The sequence below is a fragment of the Pseudophryne corroboree genome, chromosome 2, assembly GCF_028390025.1.
Source record: "Pseudophryne corroboree isolate aPseCor3 chromosome 2, aPseCor3.hap2, whole genome shotgun sequence".
NCBI classification, from domain to species: domain Eukaryota; kingdom Metazoa; phylum Chordata; class Amphibia; order Anura; family Myobatrachidae; genus Pseudophryne; species Pseudophryne corroboree.
The window spans coordinates 616,225,077-616,244,950 of NC_086445.1; the positions used below are offsets into that span (position 1 = coordinate 616,225,077).

Below are 19,874 nucleotides of genomic sequence, written 5' to 3' on the forward strand. Positions count from 1 at the left end.
TGCCTCCTCCACCTCCCTCCTCCTCCTTACCCCCGTCCGTGCCGCTGCACTGCGCTCCTCTCCTCTCTGTCCGGGCGGCTGTGTGCTGCGGGCAGCGGTTGCCCGCAGCACACAGCGGCATGTAATGAGTCAGTTTGACTCATTACATGCTTTGGGCCCCTGGACAGAGGCGGGCCCCAGTGCAACGCACTGGTTGCACTGGCGGTAGTTCCGCATCTGGTCAAGACATTGCCAAGGGTAGAAATATTGATTTTTAGTTGAAATAATAATTTTGTCCTTCAAACTTTGCTTTCACCCAAGAATGCTACCTTAGCAGCAATTATAGCATTGCAGACCTTTGGCATTCTAGCTGTTAATTTGCTGAGGTATTCTGAAGAAATTTCACCCCACGCTTCCTGAAGCACCTCCCACAAATTGGATTGGCTTGATGGGCACTTCTTGCGTACCATACAGTCAAGCTACTCCCACAACAGCTCAATGGGGTTGAGATCAGGTGGCTGCGCTGGCCACTCCATTACAGACAGAATACCAGCTGCCTGCTTCTTCCCTAAATAGTTCCTGCATAATTTGGAGGTGTGCTTTGGGTCATTGTCCTGTCGGAGGAAATTGGCTCCAATCAAGCGCTGTCCACAGGGTATGGCATGGTCTTGCAAAATTGAGCGATAGTCTTCCTTATTCAAAATCCCTTTAACCTTGTACAAATCTCCCACTTTACCAGCAGCAACGCAGCCCCAGACCATCACATTACCTCCACCAGGGGCGGATTGGGACGCCGGGACCCCAGATCAGATCCCGGCTAGCCGGGTCCCCTGTTCCCCTCATTGGCCGTTCTCCCCCCACGCATGGCTGCCGCAACAGTAACTTCTGCGCATGAGCAGAAGCTCGTTAAAGCTGGAGCGTGGTCATTTCCTGTGCGCGGCTACCCGCACATAGCGTTCATTGAAGTCCTCCAATCCTTTTAGCTATGCCTCCACTAGCTCCCGTGCTGTCATTCTCCTCACTCTGTGCTGCTGCTGAGTGCCGGGCATCGACTGAGGAGCCGGCTAGTTTACGGTGGTGGGACAGCAGCTGCTGAGTGAGCACTTGGGAAGTGGGGCAGTGTGAGTGTGTGGGTCTGGATGGTAAGAGACAGCGGCTGCGGGAGTGTGTGAGGGCTGGGTAGTAAGAAACTGCTAGGTGAGTGTTGGGGGGGTGGGGGTGCATTATAAAAGCAAAATTATCCATTTAATACCAAGGGGTACTATTAATGTAGCAGGAGGTATTTTTGTTTGCCATCCTCTTATTTAAGTGAAGAAGCGGGATGAATAAATTATTGTAATGTATTGTGTTAATATATTACAATAAATTATTTTCCCTGTGTCTTCATTTAAATAAGATGATGGTAAACCAGAAGTCATTATTATTTATTAGTTATCTCATGCAACATTAATAGTACCTGGTTCTTTGAATGGGTTCAGTATGATTTGCCAATGGATGGGATGCCGGCTGTCAGTATACCAACAGCGGCATCCTGTCCATTGGAATCCCAACAGCCCCCATTAATCCTCCCCTGCTCTACCTGGTGCAGTGTTAATAACGAGCTCTACCTGGCGAAAAGTGTAGAACGTGCTCTACCTGGTGCAGTGTGTATAATGTGCTCTGCCTGGTGCAATATGTATAATGTGCTCTGCCTGGTGCAATATGTATAATGTGCTCTGCCTGGCGCAGAGTGTATACCGTGATCTATCTGACAAAAAGTGTAGAACGTGCACTACCTGGTGCAGTGTGTATAGGATGTTCTACCTGGTGCAATATGTATAATGTGCTTTACCTGGTGCATTGTGTATAATGTGCTTTACCTGGTGCACTGTGTATAATGTGCTCTGACTGGCGCAGAGTGTATACCGTGATCTATCTGACAAAAAGTGTAGAACGTGCTCTACCTGGTGCAGTGTGTATAGGATGTTCTACCTGGTGCAATATGTATAATGTGTTTTATCTGGTGCATTGTGTATAATGTGCTTTACCTGGTGCATTGTGTATAATGTGCCCTGACTGGTGCAAAGTGGATACCGTGTTGTACCTTGTGCAAAGTGTAGAACGTGCTCTATCTGGCGGAGTGTGTATAGGAGGTTCTACCTGGTGCAATGTGTATAAGCAGCATTACTGTATGGTGTAATGTGAATTGGCACTGTTTGGCCACGCCCCTTCCCCACAAAGCCACGCCCCTAAAATTTTGCTGCGCGCTTTAATCAGGCCTTCTGAACAGTAATCCCTCCGACTTGACAGACTGCACCCCCTCAACAGACCCCCAACCCTATTAGGGCTGCTTCCATAAATTTCCCAGGCTGGTTTTCAATCCCAATCCGCCCCGGACCTCCACAATGCTTGACAGATGGCGTCAGGCACTCTTCCAGCATCTTTTCACTTGTTCTGCATCTCACAAATGTTTTTCTGTGTGATCCAAACACCTCAAACTTTGATTCGCCTGTCCATAACACTTTTTTCCAATCTTCCTCTGTTCAATGTCTGTGTTCCTTTACCCATATTAATCTTTTCCTTTTATTGGCCAGTCTCAGATATGGCTTTTCCTTTGCCACTCTGCCTAGAAGGCCAGCATCCCGGAGTCACCTCTTCACTGTAGACGTTGATACTGGCATTTTTGCGGGTACCATTTAATAAAGCTGCCAGTTGAGGACCTGTGAGACGTCTATTTCTCAAACTAGACATTTTAATGTAATTGTCTTCTTGCTCAGTTGTGCACCGGGGCCTCCCACTTCTCTTTCTACTCTGGTTAGAGCCTGTTTGTGCTGTTCTCTGAAGGGAGTAGTATACACCTGTCAGGTTCTGTTTAGTTTGTGTTCCCGGAGGGGGTGCTAGTGGGTCAGTGGTAGTAATGTGGAGGAAGAGAGGAGGCCGGGTTGGATTCCTGCGCATGTGAAGTGGTTTTATTAAACAATAAGTTGAAACAATATGGCAGCAGAAATAATAACAGTAACGATGCAAATGAGAATGAGCAGCGTGGAAGCTGAGAGTCTATGGCAAGGTTTGTATAATGAGTTCAATCGATCAGGGGATCGATGTGTTGGTATGGGAACCGATAGTTGTTGGACCGTGGAGCCAGCAGAGATGTTGATGGGAATAGCAAACCTGGTAGCAATTGCAGGAGACGAGTGTTAAAGTTCTCAGTGCAGTTTGAATAACACTGGCAGCTTGCAGGCTGATGAACAGGTGTAGATGACGAGATGCACCTGGAGGAGAGTCTCTACTGCAGAGGGCTGGAGCACACTGTAGCTGGTAAAGGTGTGAAGCTAAAACTCAAGTGCAAGGGTTGCTGGTGCTTGTGGTTCCACGGTAGTACAGGAACAAACTGGAAGGCAAAGCAGGTAAACGGAGGAACTGGAGAACGGAGCCAGAGGCACAGGTCATAGGAATGACACGAAGTCCAGGACAAGGACTGACTCACCCTGCTGCTCCTGATATACCCCCCAGTCTGCAGGCATTGGCTGGAAGGGAAACGAAGAGGTGCGGCCAAGCTCCGGATTGGCTGATGCGGCAGTCTGAGGAAAGCTGTCATGTCGGCGCCCATGCCGCGGCCCGGCGGGAACGTGGCGTGCATGCACGCCCGCTGACAACAGGAGCGTTCCCAGGCCCAGGATGGCATCCGGCGACAGGGAGACCAGCGACAGCAAGACGCAGGGACCCCGGACGGAGTCCGCACCGACGGACAGATGCAGCTGTGGTAAGTCGATTCCTGACAGTACCCCCTCCTTTACGGGTGGGCACCAAACACCCACGTGGCTTGGAAGGATGAGTTCTATGGAAAACATGGACCAACCTTGGAGCATGGACATCTGTAGCATTTACCCAACTCCTCTCCTCAGGACCATAACCGGACCAGTCGATGAGATATTGCAGACGACCGTACCGGCAACGGGAATCCAGAACCTTCTCTATTTCGAACTCAATGCCCCGCTGGGTTCGTATTTTGGGACCAACTGGAAGAGCTCTTTACAAATAGAAAGAAAGATGGATGTGTGCATAGGCGCCCTTGTAACAGAGATGCTAGAAACTGGCTTTTGGATAAAAACACAGTACTTTAATGCATAAAGTGATGTAACATAGAATAAAAATCACACATATATACAATAAAAATGTAAATCCCAAAGTATCTCACCCTAAATGGGATTTGCAGTGGGCAGAGAGTCTTTTTAGGAAAAGGCAATCCGGTCCCGGTGGAATTAATGTGGCACCACCGCAAATAGGCTTATTCCATTCGAAGGTAGAGTAGGGAGTCAGGCAATGCAGATAAAAGGCATCCGTGTCGTCCAAACGACGCGTTTCGGAGATTGTTCTCCTTTTTCAAGCTTGGATAACATGGACCCTCATTCAACAGATATTTATACCCACTTCAATTATGTTAACAAGCCAATTAGGCTTCCACAACTTCCGGATTTGATCTACCGGAAGTGACGTGTGCGGTTCATTATGGATTTCCGTTTGTATTCCACAACTACAGAACCCTTTCTATTCTTACATGTAATATCAAATATACAATGTATATTATCCCCAAGATAAGATTATCTATACAGACAAATAATGAACAAGCTTAAATGAAACTTTCACAAGGAAACGAGACGACTTTCTCTTCCGCTATCCGATACCGGAAGTGGTTATGCGTTCCACCGTTATGCTTCCGGTCACGTGTTCAAACTATATGTTATCGGTAGAAAGTCCGATCTTTAACTTTCATTCTTCATGGCCGGAAGTGACAATTGCATTTCAATGAACAAAAGTGGTCTTCCTTTGCAACTTTTGTTCATTGAAACAATAAAACATCTGGTTCACTTCCTGAAATTCTACAATGAAAGATCTTTCCTGTAAGATGGCCGCCATATGGAACGCAAAGTGGAACGCAATTGTCACTTCCGGCCATGAAGATTGAAAGTTAAAGATCGGACTTTCTACCGATAACATATAGTTTGAACACGTGACCGGAAGCATAACGGTGGAACGCATAACCACTTCCGGTATCGGATAGCGGAAGAGAAAGTCGTCTCGTTTCCTTGTGAAAGTTTCATTTAAGCTTGTTCATTATTTGTCTGTATAGATAATCTTATCTTGGGGATAATATACATTGTATATTTGATATTACATGTAAGAATAGAAAGGGTTCTGTAGTTGTGGAATACAAACGGAAATCCATAATGAACCGCACACGTCACTTCCGGTAGATCAAATCCGGAAGTTGTGGAAGCCTAATTGGCTTGTTAACATAATTGAAGTGGGTATAAATATCTGTTGAATGAGGGTCCATGTTATCCAAGCTTGAAAAAGGAGAACAATCTCCGAAACGCGTCGTTTGGACAACACGGATGCCTTTTATCTGCATTGCCTGACTCCCTACTCTACCTTCGAATGGAATAAGCCTATTTGCGGTGGTGCCACATTAATTCCACCGGGACCGGATTGCCTTTTCCTAAAAAGGCTCTCTGCCCACCGCAAATCCCATTTAGGGTGAGATACTTTGGGATTTACATTTTTATTGTATATATATGTGTGATTTTTATTCTATGTTACATCACTTTATGCATTAAAGTACTGTGTTTTTATCCAAAAGCCAGTTTCTAGCATCTCTGTTACAAGGGCGCCTATGCACACATCCATCTTTCTTTCTATTTGTATTTTGTATGGTGGGACGTGGTGTTCCCTCAGTGATGTGTGACGGCTGCCTAGAGTAACATTTGTTGCGCACTATAGAAATTTCCTTTCATTTGGAAGAGCTCTTTGGAAACGATTCAGGATCAAAGGTCTGAGGAGAGAAACATGAAAGGCATTAGGTATTCGTAAAGAAGGAGGCAATTTGAGCTTGTAGGCCACAGGACTGATGACTTTGTCAATGGGAAAAGGACCAATGAAGCGTGGTGCAAACTTCATCGACGGCACTCTGAGACGAAGATTCCGAGTGGAAAGCCAAACCTTATCTTTGGGTTTTAGGCTGGGAATTGCACGTCTTTTGCGGTCGGCAAAGAACTTGTATCGACTTGAAGCCTTTTTAAGGGAAACATGAATTTTCCTCCAAGTTGATGAAAACTGACTTAGAACAGAAGTGGCCGCAGGAACATCGATGTTAGGAAGGTCTTGGAAGTCTGGGACACGAGGATGTTGTCCATATACAGCAAAGAACGGAGTGGTTTCCGTGGCAGTATGATAGCAAAAGTTGTGAGCAAATTCAGCCCACGGAAGCAGGTCTACCCAGTCATCTTGGGAAGATGAAACATAAAGTCGCAAGAAGGTCTCAAATTCTTGATTCACCCTTTCCGTCTGTCCATTCGTCTGAGGGTGGTAGGCTGACGAAAACTTAAGGTTGACTTGCAGGGCAGAACAAAGGGCTCTCCAAAATCTTGCCACAAACTGAACTCCACGGTCAGATATAATTTCAGTGGGCAGTCCATGTAAACGAAAGATCTCCCGTAGGAAGACTTGAGCATGTTTCGGAGCAGAAGGAAGACCTTGGAGTGGAACAAAATGGGCCATTTTGGTAAACCTAGCATACCCAGATGGTATTGAATCCTTGAGAGGAGGGAAGATCAGAGATAAAGTCCATGGACAGGTGTGACCAAGGACGGCTGGGTACTGATAACGGCTGTAACTGACCTGCCGGAGACTGACGGGGAGTCTTGTGTTGAGCACACTTGGAGCAGGACGCCACGAAGTCCTTGATGTCGACCTTCATTTTCGGCCACCAGTAAGTTTCAGACAGGAACTTGAAAGTCTTTAGGACACCAGGATGCCCAGTGAACTTAGACTGATGAGCCCAAGACAGTAACTTGGAACAAAGCTCAGGAGAAACAAAAATCTTGCCAGGAGGCGGAACAGGAGTAACTTGAGACGAAGCAAACACAACTGGATTCAGAATGGAATGCGGAACTGGATCAGACGTCTCCTCTTCGGATTCCATAGATCGGGACAGAGCATCAGCTTTGGTATTCTGAGAACCTGGGCGGAAATGAAGCTTGAAGTTGAAACGAGAAAAGAACATAGCCCACCGGGACTGGCGAGGATTAAGACACTGGGCTGCCTTTAAGTAGAGCAAGTTCTTGTGATCCGTGTAGATGTTGAATGGAAACTTTGCCCCTTCCAGGAGATACCTCCACTCCTCAAGAGCCAGCTTGATCGCCAGTAATTCTTGGTCACCGATGGAATAATTAGCTTCCGTAGGAAGGAATTTGCGAGAGAAGAACCCACAAGGATGAATCTTCCCATCAGCCCCTATTTGGGAAAGAACAGCTCCAACTCCCACTGTAGACGCATCTACCTCCAACTCGAATGGCTTGTCCACATCTGGTTGCGACAGAACTGGGGCGGACATAAAAGCCTGCTTGATTTTTTGAAACGCAGCCAAAGCATCTTCTGACCAGTTGGAATGATCTGCCCCCTTTCGAGTTAGGCTGGTAATAGGAGCAATGAGAGTTGAGAATCCTCTGATGAACTTCCTATAATAATTAGCGATTCCCAGGAATCGCTGAATGGACTTGAGAGTACTCGGAATAGACCAATTAGCAATAGCTTCTAATTTTGTCGGGTCCATCTGGAGATCCGATCCAGAAATTATATACCCTAGGAAGGGTATGGAAGAAACTTCGAAGGTACATTTAGACAACTTGCCGTAGAGACGGTTTTCACGAAGATGTCGGAGGACCTCACGAACTTGTAGGCGATGTGAGAGATCTTGAGAGAAGATAAGGATATCAGCCAGGTAGACTACGAGATATTTGTACAAGACATCACGGAAGATTTTGTTAACAAAGTGCTGGAACACTGCTGGGGCATTGCTCAACCCGAATGGCATTACTAGGTACTCGTAATGACCGTCCCGAGTATTAAAGGCAGTTTTCCATTCATCACCACTTTGGATCCTGATGAGATTGTAGGCACCGCGGAGATCTAACTTGGTGAAGATGCGGGCTCCCTTGACTCTGTCAAATAATTCAGTGATGAGAGGTAATGGATAGCTGTTTTTGACGGTAATATCGTTGAGCCCCCGGTAATCAATGCATGGACGTAATCCTCCATCTTTCTTTTTAACGAAGAAAAAACCCGCTCCAGCGGGTGAAGACGAAGGGCGGATGAATCCTTTCTGTAAATTCTCCCTGATGTACTCACTCATTGCCTCGGTTTCAGGTACGGATAACGGATAAGTACGCCCTCTAGGTGGCTTCTTGCCGGGAATGAGATCGATTGGGCAATCCCACTCTCTATGGGGCGGCAGAACATCGGCGGCCTTTTCGCTGAAGATGTCAGAGAAATCTTGATAGGCCACAGGAAGACTTGACTGAACTTTAACTTCTGAAGACCTCACAGGACGAACTTGGGCTAGGCAGGACTGATGGCAGTATGAACCCCAAGAAGTCAGTTGTAACGTGGACCAGTCAATCTGCGGATTATGTAGCTGAAGCCAGGGCATACCCAAAACGATCTCCTGGGTTGCCTGAGGGATGACTAGAAACTCAATTAATTCCGAATGCAGGAACCCGACTCCCAGAACAACTGGCTTGGTTTGATGAGAGATGGAACCCTTGGAAATTTGGCTACCATCCACTGCAGTGATATAGGCTGGATATATGAGTTCGCAGATAGGCAGACGGAACTTATCAACTGCAGCTTGAGTAATGAAGTTTCCAGCAGCTCCACAGTCCACTAATGCAGTTACAGACTGGAGTCCAGCCCTAGTCTCTAAAGTCACAGGAAGGATAAGGTCTTGGTTTGAAGGAGCTTGTCTAGAAGATCCCAACTTGACTCCTCCTTTACAAGTCAGGATATGGCGTTTCCCGAACGCGCTGTACAAGAATTAATTTGGTGACCTGTAGCCGCACAATAAAGACACAGTCTCTCTCGAAGTCTTCTTGACCGCTCCTCAGGGGTTAAGCGGGACCTATTAATTTGCATAGGCTCGTCAGAAGGTGGAGGCTGAAATTGTGTCGGAGGTACCATTCTTGGCTTGCGAGGCTCACTACGAGCACGCTCACTGTTGCGTTCGCGAATGCGAGAGTCCAATTTGATACACAAAGAAATTAACTCTGATAATTGCTCAGGAATGTCACGGGTGACTAGTTCATCTTTAATCCGATCCGAGAGTCCATGCCAGAAGGCTGCTACCAGTGCTTGGTTATTCCATTGAATCTCTGCGGCTAACGTCTGGAACTGGATGACGTATTGACCCATGCTACGGGTACCTTGACGAAGTTGGATAAGATCTGCAGAAGCTGATGTTGAGCAACCTGGTTCATCAAAGATGCGTCTGAAGGTTGACACAAATTCGGTATAGTTATTCATAAGAGGGTCGGCACGTTCCCACAGAGGAGACACCCAACTCAAAGCTGATCCAGAGAGCAGTGATATGATGTAGGCAACCTTGGATCTTGGCGTGGGGAAATTGTGTGATAACAACTCAAACTGGATTTCACATTGATTAAGAAACCCGCGACATAGCTTGGGGCTGCCATCATATTTGCTGGGCACGGGCAGGTGCAAGCGAGACACTGGAGTTGATGCAGCCGGTGAAGGAGAACCCGCTGCACTTGCAGGCGCAGGGGTGACTGGAACTGAAGAAACAAGAGCACTGGGCAGAGATTGTTCTAGTGTATCGAGATGGGAGGACATTCCTTGCAGGAACTGGAACATCTGCTGCTGCGCAGCCTCTTGACCATCCAAGCGGGAGACCAGATTTTGTAAGGCCCCTGACCCCACATTCTGACCACCATCCGAGTCCATCGGTCCTGGACTTACTGTCAGGTTCTGTTTAGTTTGTGTTCCCGGAGGGGGCGCTAGTGGGTCAGTGGTAGTAATGTGGAGGAAGAGAGGAGGCCGGATTGGATTCCTGCACATGTGCGCAAAGTGGTTTTATGAAACAATAAGTTGAAACAATATGGCAGCAGAAATAATAACAGTAACGATGCAAATGAGAATGAGCAGCGTGGAAGCTGAGAGTCTATGGCAAGGTTTGTATAATGAGTTCAATCGATCAGGGGATCGATGTGTCGGTATGGGAACCGATAGTTGTTGGACCGTGGAGCCAGCAGAGATGCTGATGGGAATAGCAAACCTGGTAGCAATTGCAGGAGACGAGTGTTAAAGTTCTCAGTGCAGTTTGAATAACACTGGCAGCTTGCAGGCTGATGAACAGGTGTAGATGACGAGATGCACCTGGAGGAGAGTCTCTACTGCAGAGGGCTGGAGCACACTGTAGCTGGTAAAGGTGTGAAGCTAAAACTCAAGTGCAAGGGTTGCTGGTGCTTGTGGTTCCACGGTAGTACAGGAACAAACTGAAAGGCAAAGCAGGTAAACGGAGGAACTGGAGAACGGAGCCAGAGACACAGGTCATAGGAATGACACGAAGTCCAGGACAAGGACTGACTCACCCTGCTGCTCCTGATTTACCCCCCGGTCTGCAGGCATTGGCTGGAAGGGAAACGAGGAGGTGCGGCCAAGCTCCGGATTGGCTGATGCGGCAGTCTGAGGAAAGCTGTCATGGCGGCGCCCATGCCGCGGCCCGGCGGGAACGCGGCATGCATGCACGCCCACTGACAACAGGAGCGTTCCCAGGCCCAGGATGGCATCCGGCGACAGGGAGACCAGCGACAGCAAGACGCAGGGACCCCGGACGGAGTCCGCACCGACGGACAGATGCAGCTGTGGTAAGTCGATTCCTGACAACACCGTTATAGGAAATGTTCAGTTTCTTGGCAATTTCTCGCATGGAATAGCCTTAATTTCTAAGAAAAAGAATAGACTGCAGAGTTTCACATGTAGTTCTCTTTTTCTTGCCACTTTGAGAGTATAATCGAAGCCACAGATGTGATGCTCCAGAGACTCAACAAGCTCAAAGGAAAGCCAGTTGTATAGGTTCTCTAACGAGCAAACCCGTTTTCAGCTGCGCTAACATAATTGCACAAGGATTTTCAAGGGTTTTCTAATCATCCATTAGCCTTCCACCGCGATTAGCAAACACAATGTACCATTAGAACACTGGAGTGATGGTTGCTGGAAATGGGCCTCTATACACCTATCTAGATATTCCATTAAAAACCAGATGTTTGCAGCTAGTATAGTCATTTACCACATTAACAATGTACAGAGTGTATTTCTAATTAATTTAATGTTATCTTCTTTGAAAAAAACAGTGCTTTTCTTTAAAAAAAAAAAAAGGAAATTTCTAAGTGACCCCAAACTTTTGAACGGTGGTGTGTGTGTGTGTGTGTGTATATATGTATATATATAATATCCCAAAATAGATGACAGCGGCACTCAAGGATTTGAAAAAATGAAAAACTGTATTCAAAAGTGAATGAACAAGCCGACGTTTCGGGGCTTACCCGCCCCTTTGTCAAGGTGTGTAACAATCAAAACATAAAACAACATACCTTTTATGAAGAAGAAGCCCGCCAGTGCTCGTGCGTGGGTCGGAGACGCGGCTTCCCGCTGTGCTTCCGGTCCCTTTGTGATGACATCACTTCGGCTGCGCCTGATGGTTGCCGTGGCAATCCCGACGCTGTTCTGTGTGCCGGAACTGTCTGTCAGCTAAAAACAAAGTGCTGGATAGTGTGGTCTCACCAAGTACAGAACCCACCACCTCACTACATGTATTCAGCGTACATCTCATTATATTGTAGCGTTGCAACATTATGGCTGTCTGTTTGTTACGAAAGCGGTGTGCTTTATATACACAGAGGTACACTGGCAGTATGTCTGTGATGTTGCAGACTGTTGTGCAGTGATCTAATGTGCTGGTGCATCCAGAGCAGCAAAATGCTCATTTAGTGAGTGTAATGTCTAAAGATGGCGTGACATGGAATTAGTGTCCGTATGCGTCGATTAGGAACAAGCCAACAGGTCCTGTATAGGACACTGTTGTAGAATGTGGCTAGATATTGTGCATGTGACTGAATATAGAGTAGCCTTTGTATCTGCTCTAAAGGTGACTACAGTGTGTGCTGTGCGGATCTGTTCATGTGGCTCTGCTGACAGATGCTCGCTGGTGCTTGTGGCATGTGAGTGGACTGTTGCTATCTTATGTAGTCCGTGCGTGAAGCTAGTAATTGGACTGTGATTGTAAGGATCAATGTCTGAATTTTGTACCATATCAGGTCCGTAATGTCACTAAAATCAAATGTACTCCTGTGTGCACAATAATGAACGAGGTAATGAGAGGTACGCTGATAAGGAAGACAGATATCACTATACCACTATATAAAGTAGCCTATGGCATATGTCTCGTGGTATAGACCAGTTGGATACATGGTTGGGACAATCTGTATCTGTGTTGTCAACCCTATTGGGGTTTATAAGACAAAACAGATTTAAGCAATGGTGCTCAGTCCCGTCTTCATCCGTATCCAGGTATTTAGGGTCAAGATGTTAATCATGGTGCATGGATGATGATTACTGATTGTAGATCTTGTGGTTCTATATGAAGACGTTCCATGAGAATTTCTCGTTGAGTCCTCCCTCTACCAACTCGTCGATACAGTCCTTTACTAGACTAATGAATGACTCAGTACTCAAATACACGGCCGCCACTGCCAGTGTACATCAAAACCTGTCTAGGGCAGAACGGGCAGCCCTTAAGCAACTTGGATCATATTGAGATGTAGTGTTCCACCCAGCGGATAAGGGGGGCGGCCTTGTAGTATTGAACCTTACGGACTACATTAAGGAAATTGATAGTCAATTAGCAGCCACGGACACCTACGAGGAACTACTACAGGACCCTTCGGCTGGATATCAACGGGAACTGTTCCAACTTCTTGATCAAGCCAAAGCCAGAGGCTACATCACCAAAAAATTATGCGAAGCACTCAAGCAAGACCACCCTTTGGTCCCAATTCTGTTCTCGGTACCCAAGATTCACAAAAATGCAAACACCCCCCCGGGCAGGCCGATAATAGCGGCCAGGGATTCCATCTTCCAGCCAATCTCCATCTTTTTAGATGGCATTTTACAACCTCTCATCTTAAAGCACCACAACTTTATCAAGGATACTACCAGTTTTCTTGAGCGGATCAATGAAGTGGGGATAGTACCGCCAGACACATTGCTGTGTGTTATTGATGTAAACAGTCTATACACGAGCATACCCCACGAGGCAGGCTTACGGGCTATGAGAGACTTTCTAACTGAGGAAAAAATGGAAGCCATCAATTTAGATCTTTTTATGGAGCTCCTAACCATGACCCTGGAGAAGAACTTCTTCCTTTTCAACGGCAAATTCTATCGCCAGAAAACGGGATGTGCGATGGGGAGCAATGTCTCCCCGTCATTTGCAAATATCTTCATGTTCCAGGAAGAACAGGCAGTCTTTTTTGACAACCAGGAAGTGGCACAACATATACTTATGTTTACCAGGTATATAGACGACCTGTTTCTCCTGTGGACTGGTGGAGGGGAAGCCTTTGAACTTTTAATGGTGAATACCAACAACCGACAATCAACCATTAAGTACACACATCAAATCAGTGGTAACACCCTCAACTACCTGGATGTTAAAGTGACCCTATCAGAAGGGAGGCTGTCTACGAGCCTGTACACCAAACCGACAGACAAAAACGTATTATTACGTGCCAACAGCCACCATCCTAAGCCTCTCAAGGACGGTCTACCAAGATCTCAAATGATCAGGGCTTCCAGAATAATCAGTGACCGCGCCTCACTGGACCAAGAACTGAATGTGATGGTGAGAAAGTTCGAACAGAGGGGGTATGATTCACACAAATTACAGCAGCAGAAGGCAGAAGTACTGTTGATTCCTAGGGAAGAGCTGCTGAAACCTACCCCTAAACCCACCAAAACTATGATCCCATTTGTTAACACCTTTAACACGGCCAGCCCAGTTATTCAAAGAGCCACTAGGGCATTGTGGCCAATTATAGCAACGGATAAGGCACTCTCCTCAATGAAAAACATGAGACCCATGATGTGTTTCGCCAGGGGCAGGAACATCAAGGATACCATCGTACACACCGACATCACAGGGTTCCAAGATGAGGTAAAAAAGAAAGGGGCTTCATTCTTGATCAAAGCACCAGGGTGCTATAAGTGCCTGGGATGCACAACATGCAGCAAAATGATAACAGGGTCCTCATTCAAACATCCCCACAGTGAAAGAAGGTACCACATCAGACATGTGCTGTCATGCACAACAACTCATATAGTATATCTTCTCACATGTCCGTGCGGCCTGTGCTATGTGGGGAAATCAATAAGAACTATGCGGGAGAGAATGGCCCTCCACAGGACAGCGATCAAGCAAGCACTGGCGGGCAAAACCTCAGACCAGCCGGTGGCACGCCACTTTGCGACAATGGGACACTCCCTCACTGACTTGAAACACCAAATCATTGATCATGTGCCAAAAAACCCCAGGGGGGGTGACCGTGACCGTAAGTTGTTACAAGTGGAATCCAAATGGATCCGCGAGTTGGGCACGGTCAGCCCGGGAGGACTCAACGAGAAATTCTCATGGAACGTCTTCATATAGAACCACAAGATCTACAATCAGTAATCATCATCCATGCACCATGATTAACATCTTGACCCTAAATACCTGGATACGGATGAAGACGGGACTGAGCACCATTGCTTAAATCTGTTTTGTCTTATAAACCCCAATAGGGTTGACAACACAGATACAGATTGTCCCAACCATGTATCCAACTGGTCTATACCACGAGACATATGCCATAGGCTACTTTATATAGTGGTATAGTGATATCTGTCTTCCTTATCAGCGTACCTCTCATTACCTCGTTCATTATTGTGCACACAGGAGTACATTTGATTTTAGTGACATTACGGACCTGATATGGTACAAAATTCAGACATTGATCCTTACAATCACAGTCCAATTACTAGCTTCACGCACGGACTACATAAGATAGCAACAGTCCACTCACATGCCACAAGCACCAGCGAGCATCTGTCAGCAGAGCCACATGAACAGATCCGCACAGCACACACTGTAGTCACCTTTAGAGCAGATACAAAGGCTACTCTATATTCAGTCACATGCACAATATCTAGCCACATTCTACAACAGTGTCCTATACAGGACCTGTTGGCTTGTTCCTAATCGACGCATACGGACACTAATTCCATGTCACGCCATCTTTAGACATTACACTCACTAAATGAGCATTTTGCTGCTCTGGATGCACCAGCACATTAGATCACTGCACAACAGTCTGCAACATCACAGACATACTGCCAGTGTACCTCTGTGTATATAAAGCACACCGCTTTCGTAACAAACAGACAGCCATAATGTTGCAACGCTACAATATAATGAGATGTACGCTGAATACATGTAGTGAGGTGGTGGGTTCTGTACTTGGTGAGACCACACTATCCAGCACTTTGTTTTTAGCTGACAGACAGTTCCGGCACACAGAACAGCGTCGGGATTGCCACGGCAACCATCAGGCGCAGCCGAAGTGATGTCATCACAAAGGGACCGGAAGCACAGCGGGAAGCCGCGTCTCCGACCCACGCACGAGCACTGGCGGGCTTCTTCTTCATAAAAGGTATGTTGTTTTATGTTTTGATTGTTACACACCTTGACAAAGGGGCGGGTAAGCCCCGAAACGTCGGCTTGTTCATTCACTTTTGAATACAGTTTTTCATTTTTTCAAATCCTTGAGTGCCGCTGTCATCTATTTTGGGATATTGCATGATCGTTACCAGGAGGCACCAGGGTCACGTTCAGCCACAAGGAGGAGTGCCGGTCCACACTTGCTATATGTATATATATATATATATATATATATATATATAAAAAATCACATTTTCTTACCAACTAGTAACATGAAAAGGGCGTACTCACATACTGAGGTGTACAGAGATGTGTGCTGAGCGACCTAGCACAGAACGCTCAGTACACATCTCTCCCCCGCTGAGCACACAGCGTGACGTGTACTGAGCGAGGGGGGGGGGATGACGCTCACTTCACCCAGTGGTGAAGTGAGCGTTCTAACTAGATTTGGCCAATCCAGAACCAGCGATAGCGGCACACAGGAAAGCGCATCGCTATTGCTATGAGGCATACACACAAAGAGATCCATGCTTAATTTCTAAGCAATCGAGTCAGATTGCTTAGAAATTAAGCATACATCTCTGCATGGGTACCCCCCTATAGGCTGGGCACAAAAGGTCAGGCGTAGAGCACTAGAAAAAGTTTTTAAAACCCATTATAGTGCACTAACCCTATTGTCTTCTAGGTTCTTACTGTTCCAAACATTAAAATCTCACACTTACTCTAGAGAGTAAATATCTGTTTTTAGGTATGCTCTACTAACAAACATAAACAGGTCAATATTACAACAGATCTTATGCTTGAAGACATCAGCCCACACTAATTTTACTATATTTTGAAAACCCAATATATAGTGTATAGTTCTGCATATGAATTTGAGTATATAAAAATTCTGCAAATACAGAAACGCATTGTGTGCTGAAGGCCAGTAATGCCAGTCTAAGCTCTGTAATGGAGATAGTCTTCATTACTTCTGGAATCATTTTACACTTCATAACTTAGGAAAATTGTACAATTGGCTCCAGTGACCATTCTTAATATGCAGTAAATTGCAGATACCTTGCATGTTTGAACATAAATCAATTTCTCTTTGCATGATTTATGATAATAGATTAGTCTGATGCAGTGGCGGCTCCAGAGGAGGGGCTGCAGGTCAGTTCAAATTTCAAATAGGGGAGCCACACTGTCATTAATTGCCATTTCAAACTAAATCACTGGCAGTTAGTGTGGTTTCCCTATTTGAAATGTGAACTGAGCTGCAGCCCACCTGTGGAGACGCCCCTGGTATGATGTGATGAACAGGTCTCTGGGGGAATTATTTTATATGAATGCGGACAGTATACTAGGAAACATATTAACCTGCTCATCACAGGAAACAAAAACCCATGGGGAAGCAGTATCATTGCTGTGTAATCCAGTTAACAAAATCTAAAACTACTGGTGAAGACTATTCTGACCACTGATCATGATTACATGAGCTACTACTGATGCTTATTACTAGTTGTTGCCATGCCTGGTGTGGCCCAGGGTGGTGCTGACAGGAAGTGGTGCTAACCATAAAATAATCCATTAAGATTTTGCAGAACCACTGCAGAAGCAGCCTAAAAGTTGTTGGGCACCATCTGCTTCCTACCTATGGCAGGGGGGCTATGTTGCCCACAAGATGGGATTGTGTCATCACTGTAACCCCTTTCCCAGCCCCAGCAGCCACTCACCAGCAGTTTCCCTGCATTTTAGGCGATCATCAGCTTCTTCTTGTTGGCTGCTCTTGGTTGGGTGCTGGGTAACTTCCTGGATAGGTCATCTGACACTGCATCAAGCCAAGCACCCTCAGAAAGGCATATCTGATAGCTGCCTCCCCTCTTTCTTTATTGTAGTATTATTGGCCACAGTGCAGCCCTGTCCCCAGCTCCAGGCACTTTCTCACTATAACAGAGGGGAGGCTGAGTTCATAGTTGCCTCACCTCTGGTCTCCCCCTGAATATCCCTGTATTTCCGTGGATTGCTGCAAATTTGGAAAAATTGATTAGAATAATGCAAAGACAATATTTATAAGTTATAATTGTCTTAGAAATAGTAGGCGAGACAGGGGGTTAGAGGGGGGGGAGGGGCAATGAGAGACACAGAGACAGAAGGCGAAAGATGGGAAGAGACAGAGAGATGGGGGAGGAGGGAGGGAGATGGAATACGAGAGGAGGACAGAAATCACAAGACCTTCAGGGAGAAAGATAGTAAGATATAGTAAAAATAAAGCCTAGCAACGTCAGGTACAACAGCCACAGTTACCTATGCAGTTCCAATTTTTTATGGTCTGGTCTGAAATACTAGTCTGTAATAAGCAGAAGAAGAATCTAAGAGTCTGACACATTTTCTTTTGCTTTTTGTAGAGTGGAAAATCTTCTGAAAATGTGAAAGAAGAGAAAAAAGGGGAAGAAAAGGCAAAAGAATCTCGTACGCCAGGTTCATCCCCGACAAAAAAAAAGGAGGATGCAAAAGACACCAAATCAAATGTAAAAAAAGACTTAGACAAACCAAAGGATGAACGGGTCAGCAAAATGAGAGAGAGATTCAGGCAAGAAAAAAACAATAGTGCTGCAGACAAGGACATGGTAGAGAGGACGCCACCTAAAAAGCTTGATCTAGAAAAGAATACGAAACAAACAGGAAAGGAGAAAGCAGAAAAGGTCAAAACTGAGGAGAAAATAGAGAAAGTTGTTGAAAAGATAGAAAAGAAGGCAGTCCCAGAGGTGCAAGCTGAAAATAAACTGTCCAAAAAAATAATTTCAGACAAGCCTTCTGAGAAAATTTCAGACAAGTCTTCTGAGAAAATTTCAGACAAGCCCTCTGAGAAAAAAGATAAATTAGACAGTGTCAAAGTCAATAAAAAAATACCACAGGAAAAACAACCAACTGAGCAAGATAAGAATGATTTACAAACAACAGAGCAAATAAAAGCTGAAAATGGAGCTAAGAATTCTGCAGAGGAAAACAAAGACGATGAGTCAAATAGTATCTTCGATGAACTTATAGAGAAAGTGAAAAATAATGAAGCAGGAATGACAGAGCTGAACCTGAACAATTCAGACTGTATTACCATTGAGACACTAATGTGTTTTACAGAGGCCCTTGAGTTCAACACGGTTGTTAAAACCTTTTCCTTGGCTAATACTCGAGCTGATGACCATATTGCTTTGGCCATTGCTGCCATGTTGAAGTCCAATAAGACCATTATTAGCATTAATCTAGACTCCAACCACATCACAGGCAAGGGCATATTAGCAATCTTCAGAGCACTACAGCACAATGACACACTGACAGAACTCCGTTTTCACAACCAGCGCCACATATGTGGTGGAAAAACCGAGATGGAAATAGCAAAAATATTGAAAGAGAACACTACTCTGTTAAAGCTCGGCTACCACTTTGAGCTTGCAGGACCCCGCATGACTGTCACCAATTTGTTGAGTCGCAACATGGACAAGCAAAGGCAGCGCAGAATGGCAGAGCAGAAAGCTTTAAAAGAGGCAGAGAACAAGAAAAACTGCTTGGAAGTGCCCAAAGTCATCCCCCCTCCAAAGGGCCCCCCAAAATCAATGTCAAAGACAGCCACCAACAGCTCTCAAAAGAGCACACCCAAAAAGGGAGGAGTGCCCATCCCACCCCCTCCACCCCCACCAATGGCTCCCCTGGCTCCACCGCTTTTTAATGAAAATATTAGGAATTCTTTGTCTCCTGCGTCTCAACGAAGGATAGTAGAGAAGGCAGGGCCTGCAGAGAGAAACTCCAGAGATCAGCTGCTGGAATCCATTAGGTCCACTACTATCAAACAGCTTAAAAAGGTAAGCTTCATAATATAGGCCCATGCTCATAGAACAGATCATTTTGAGTAAAACCTCATTAATAGGATGGAAGCCTCAGAGCTACAGAACTATACTATTGTTTGATGAGCAGCACAATGTACAGTAGGTGACAATAATAGATGTATATTTGGTGAACAACTCTGACATTTCTACCATTCAGTTTTTACCATATATATATGTACATTTCTTATTCATTTACATACTGTAAAAACCCTCCAAGCATATATACAGTCACATAATTCAGTCCTAAATAAAGGAGTTAGAGGATTCCTGCTGAACTGGTGCAAAAAAAAGCTGCCCAAGGTTGTGCAACACCCTGAAAGATCACCACACTTTCTATAAGCTTACATACACAGAAATGTGGAATGACTAGGCACTAAAAGACGTAGAACATAAATACTGTGGTGTATACAATATGTTCCTTTTAGTAGAGTTAATTTTCAGATGTT

The 19,874-nt window shown here is 45.6% G+C and overlaps 1 protein-coding gene across 1 annotated transcript in view; it reads left to right on the top strand.

Annotated features, from left to right (window-relative positions):
* LMOD1 (leiomodin 1) overlaps positions 1 to 19,874 on the top strand; it is a 65,159-nt gene that overhangs the window by 39,864 nt on the left and 5,421 nt on the right. The window contains exon 2 of the mRNA XM_063954809.1: positions 17,953 to 19,404. Within this exon, the coding sequence (XP_063810879.1) occupies positions 17,953 to 19,404 (1,452 nt within the window). The remainder of the gene's footprint in view (positions 1 to 17,952; positions 19,405 to 19,874) is intronic.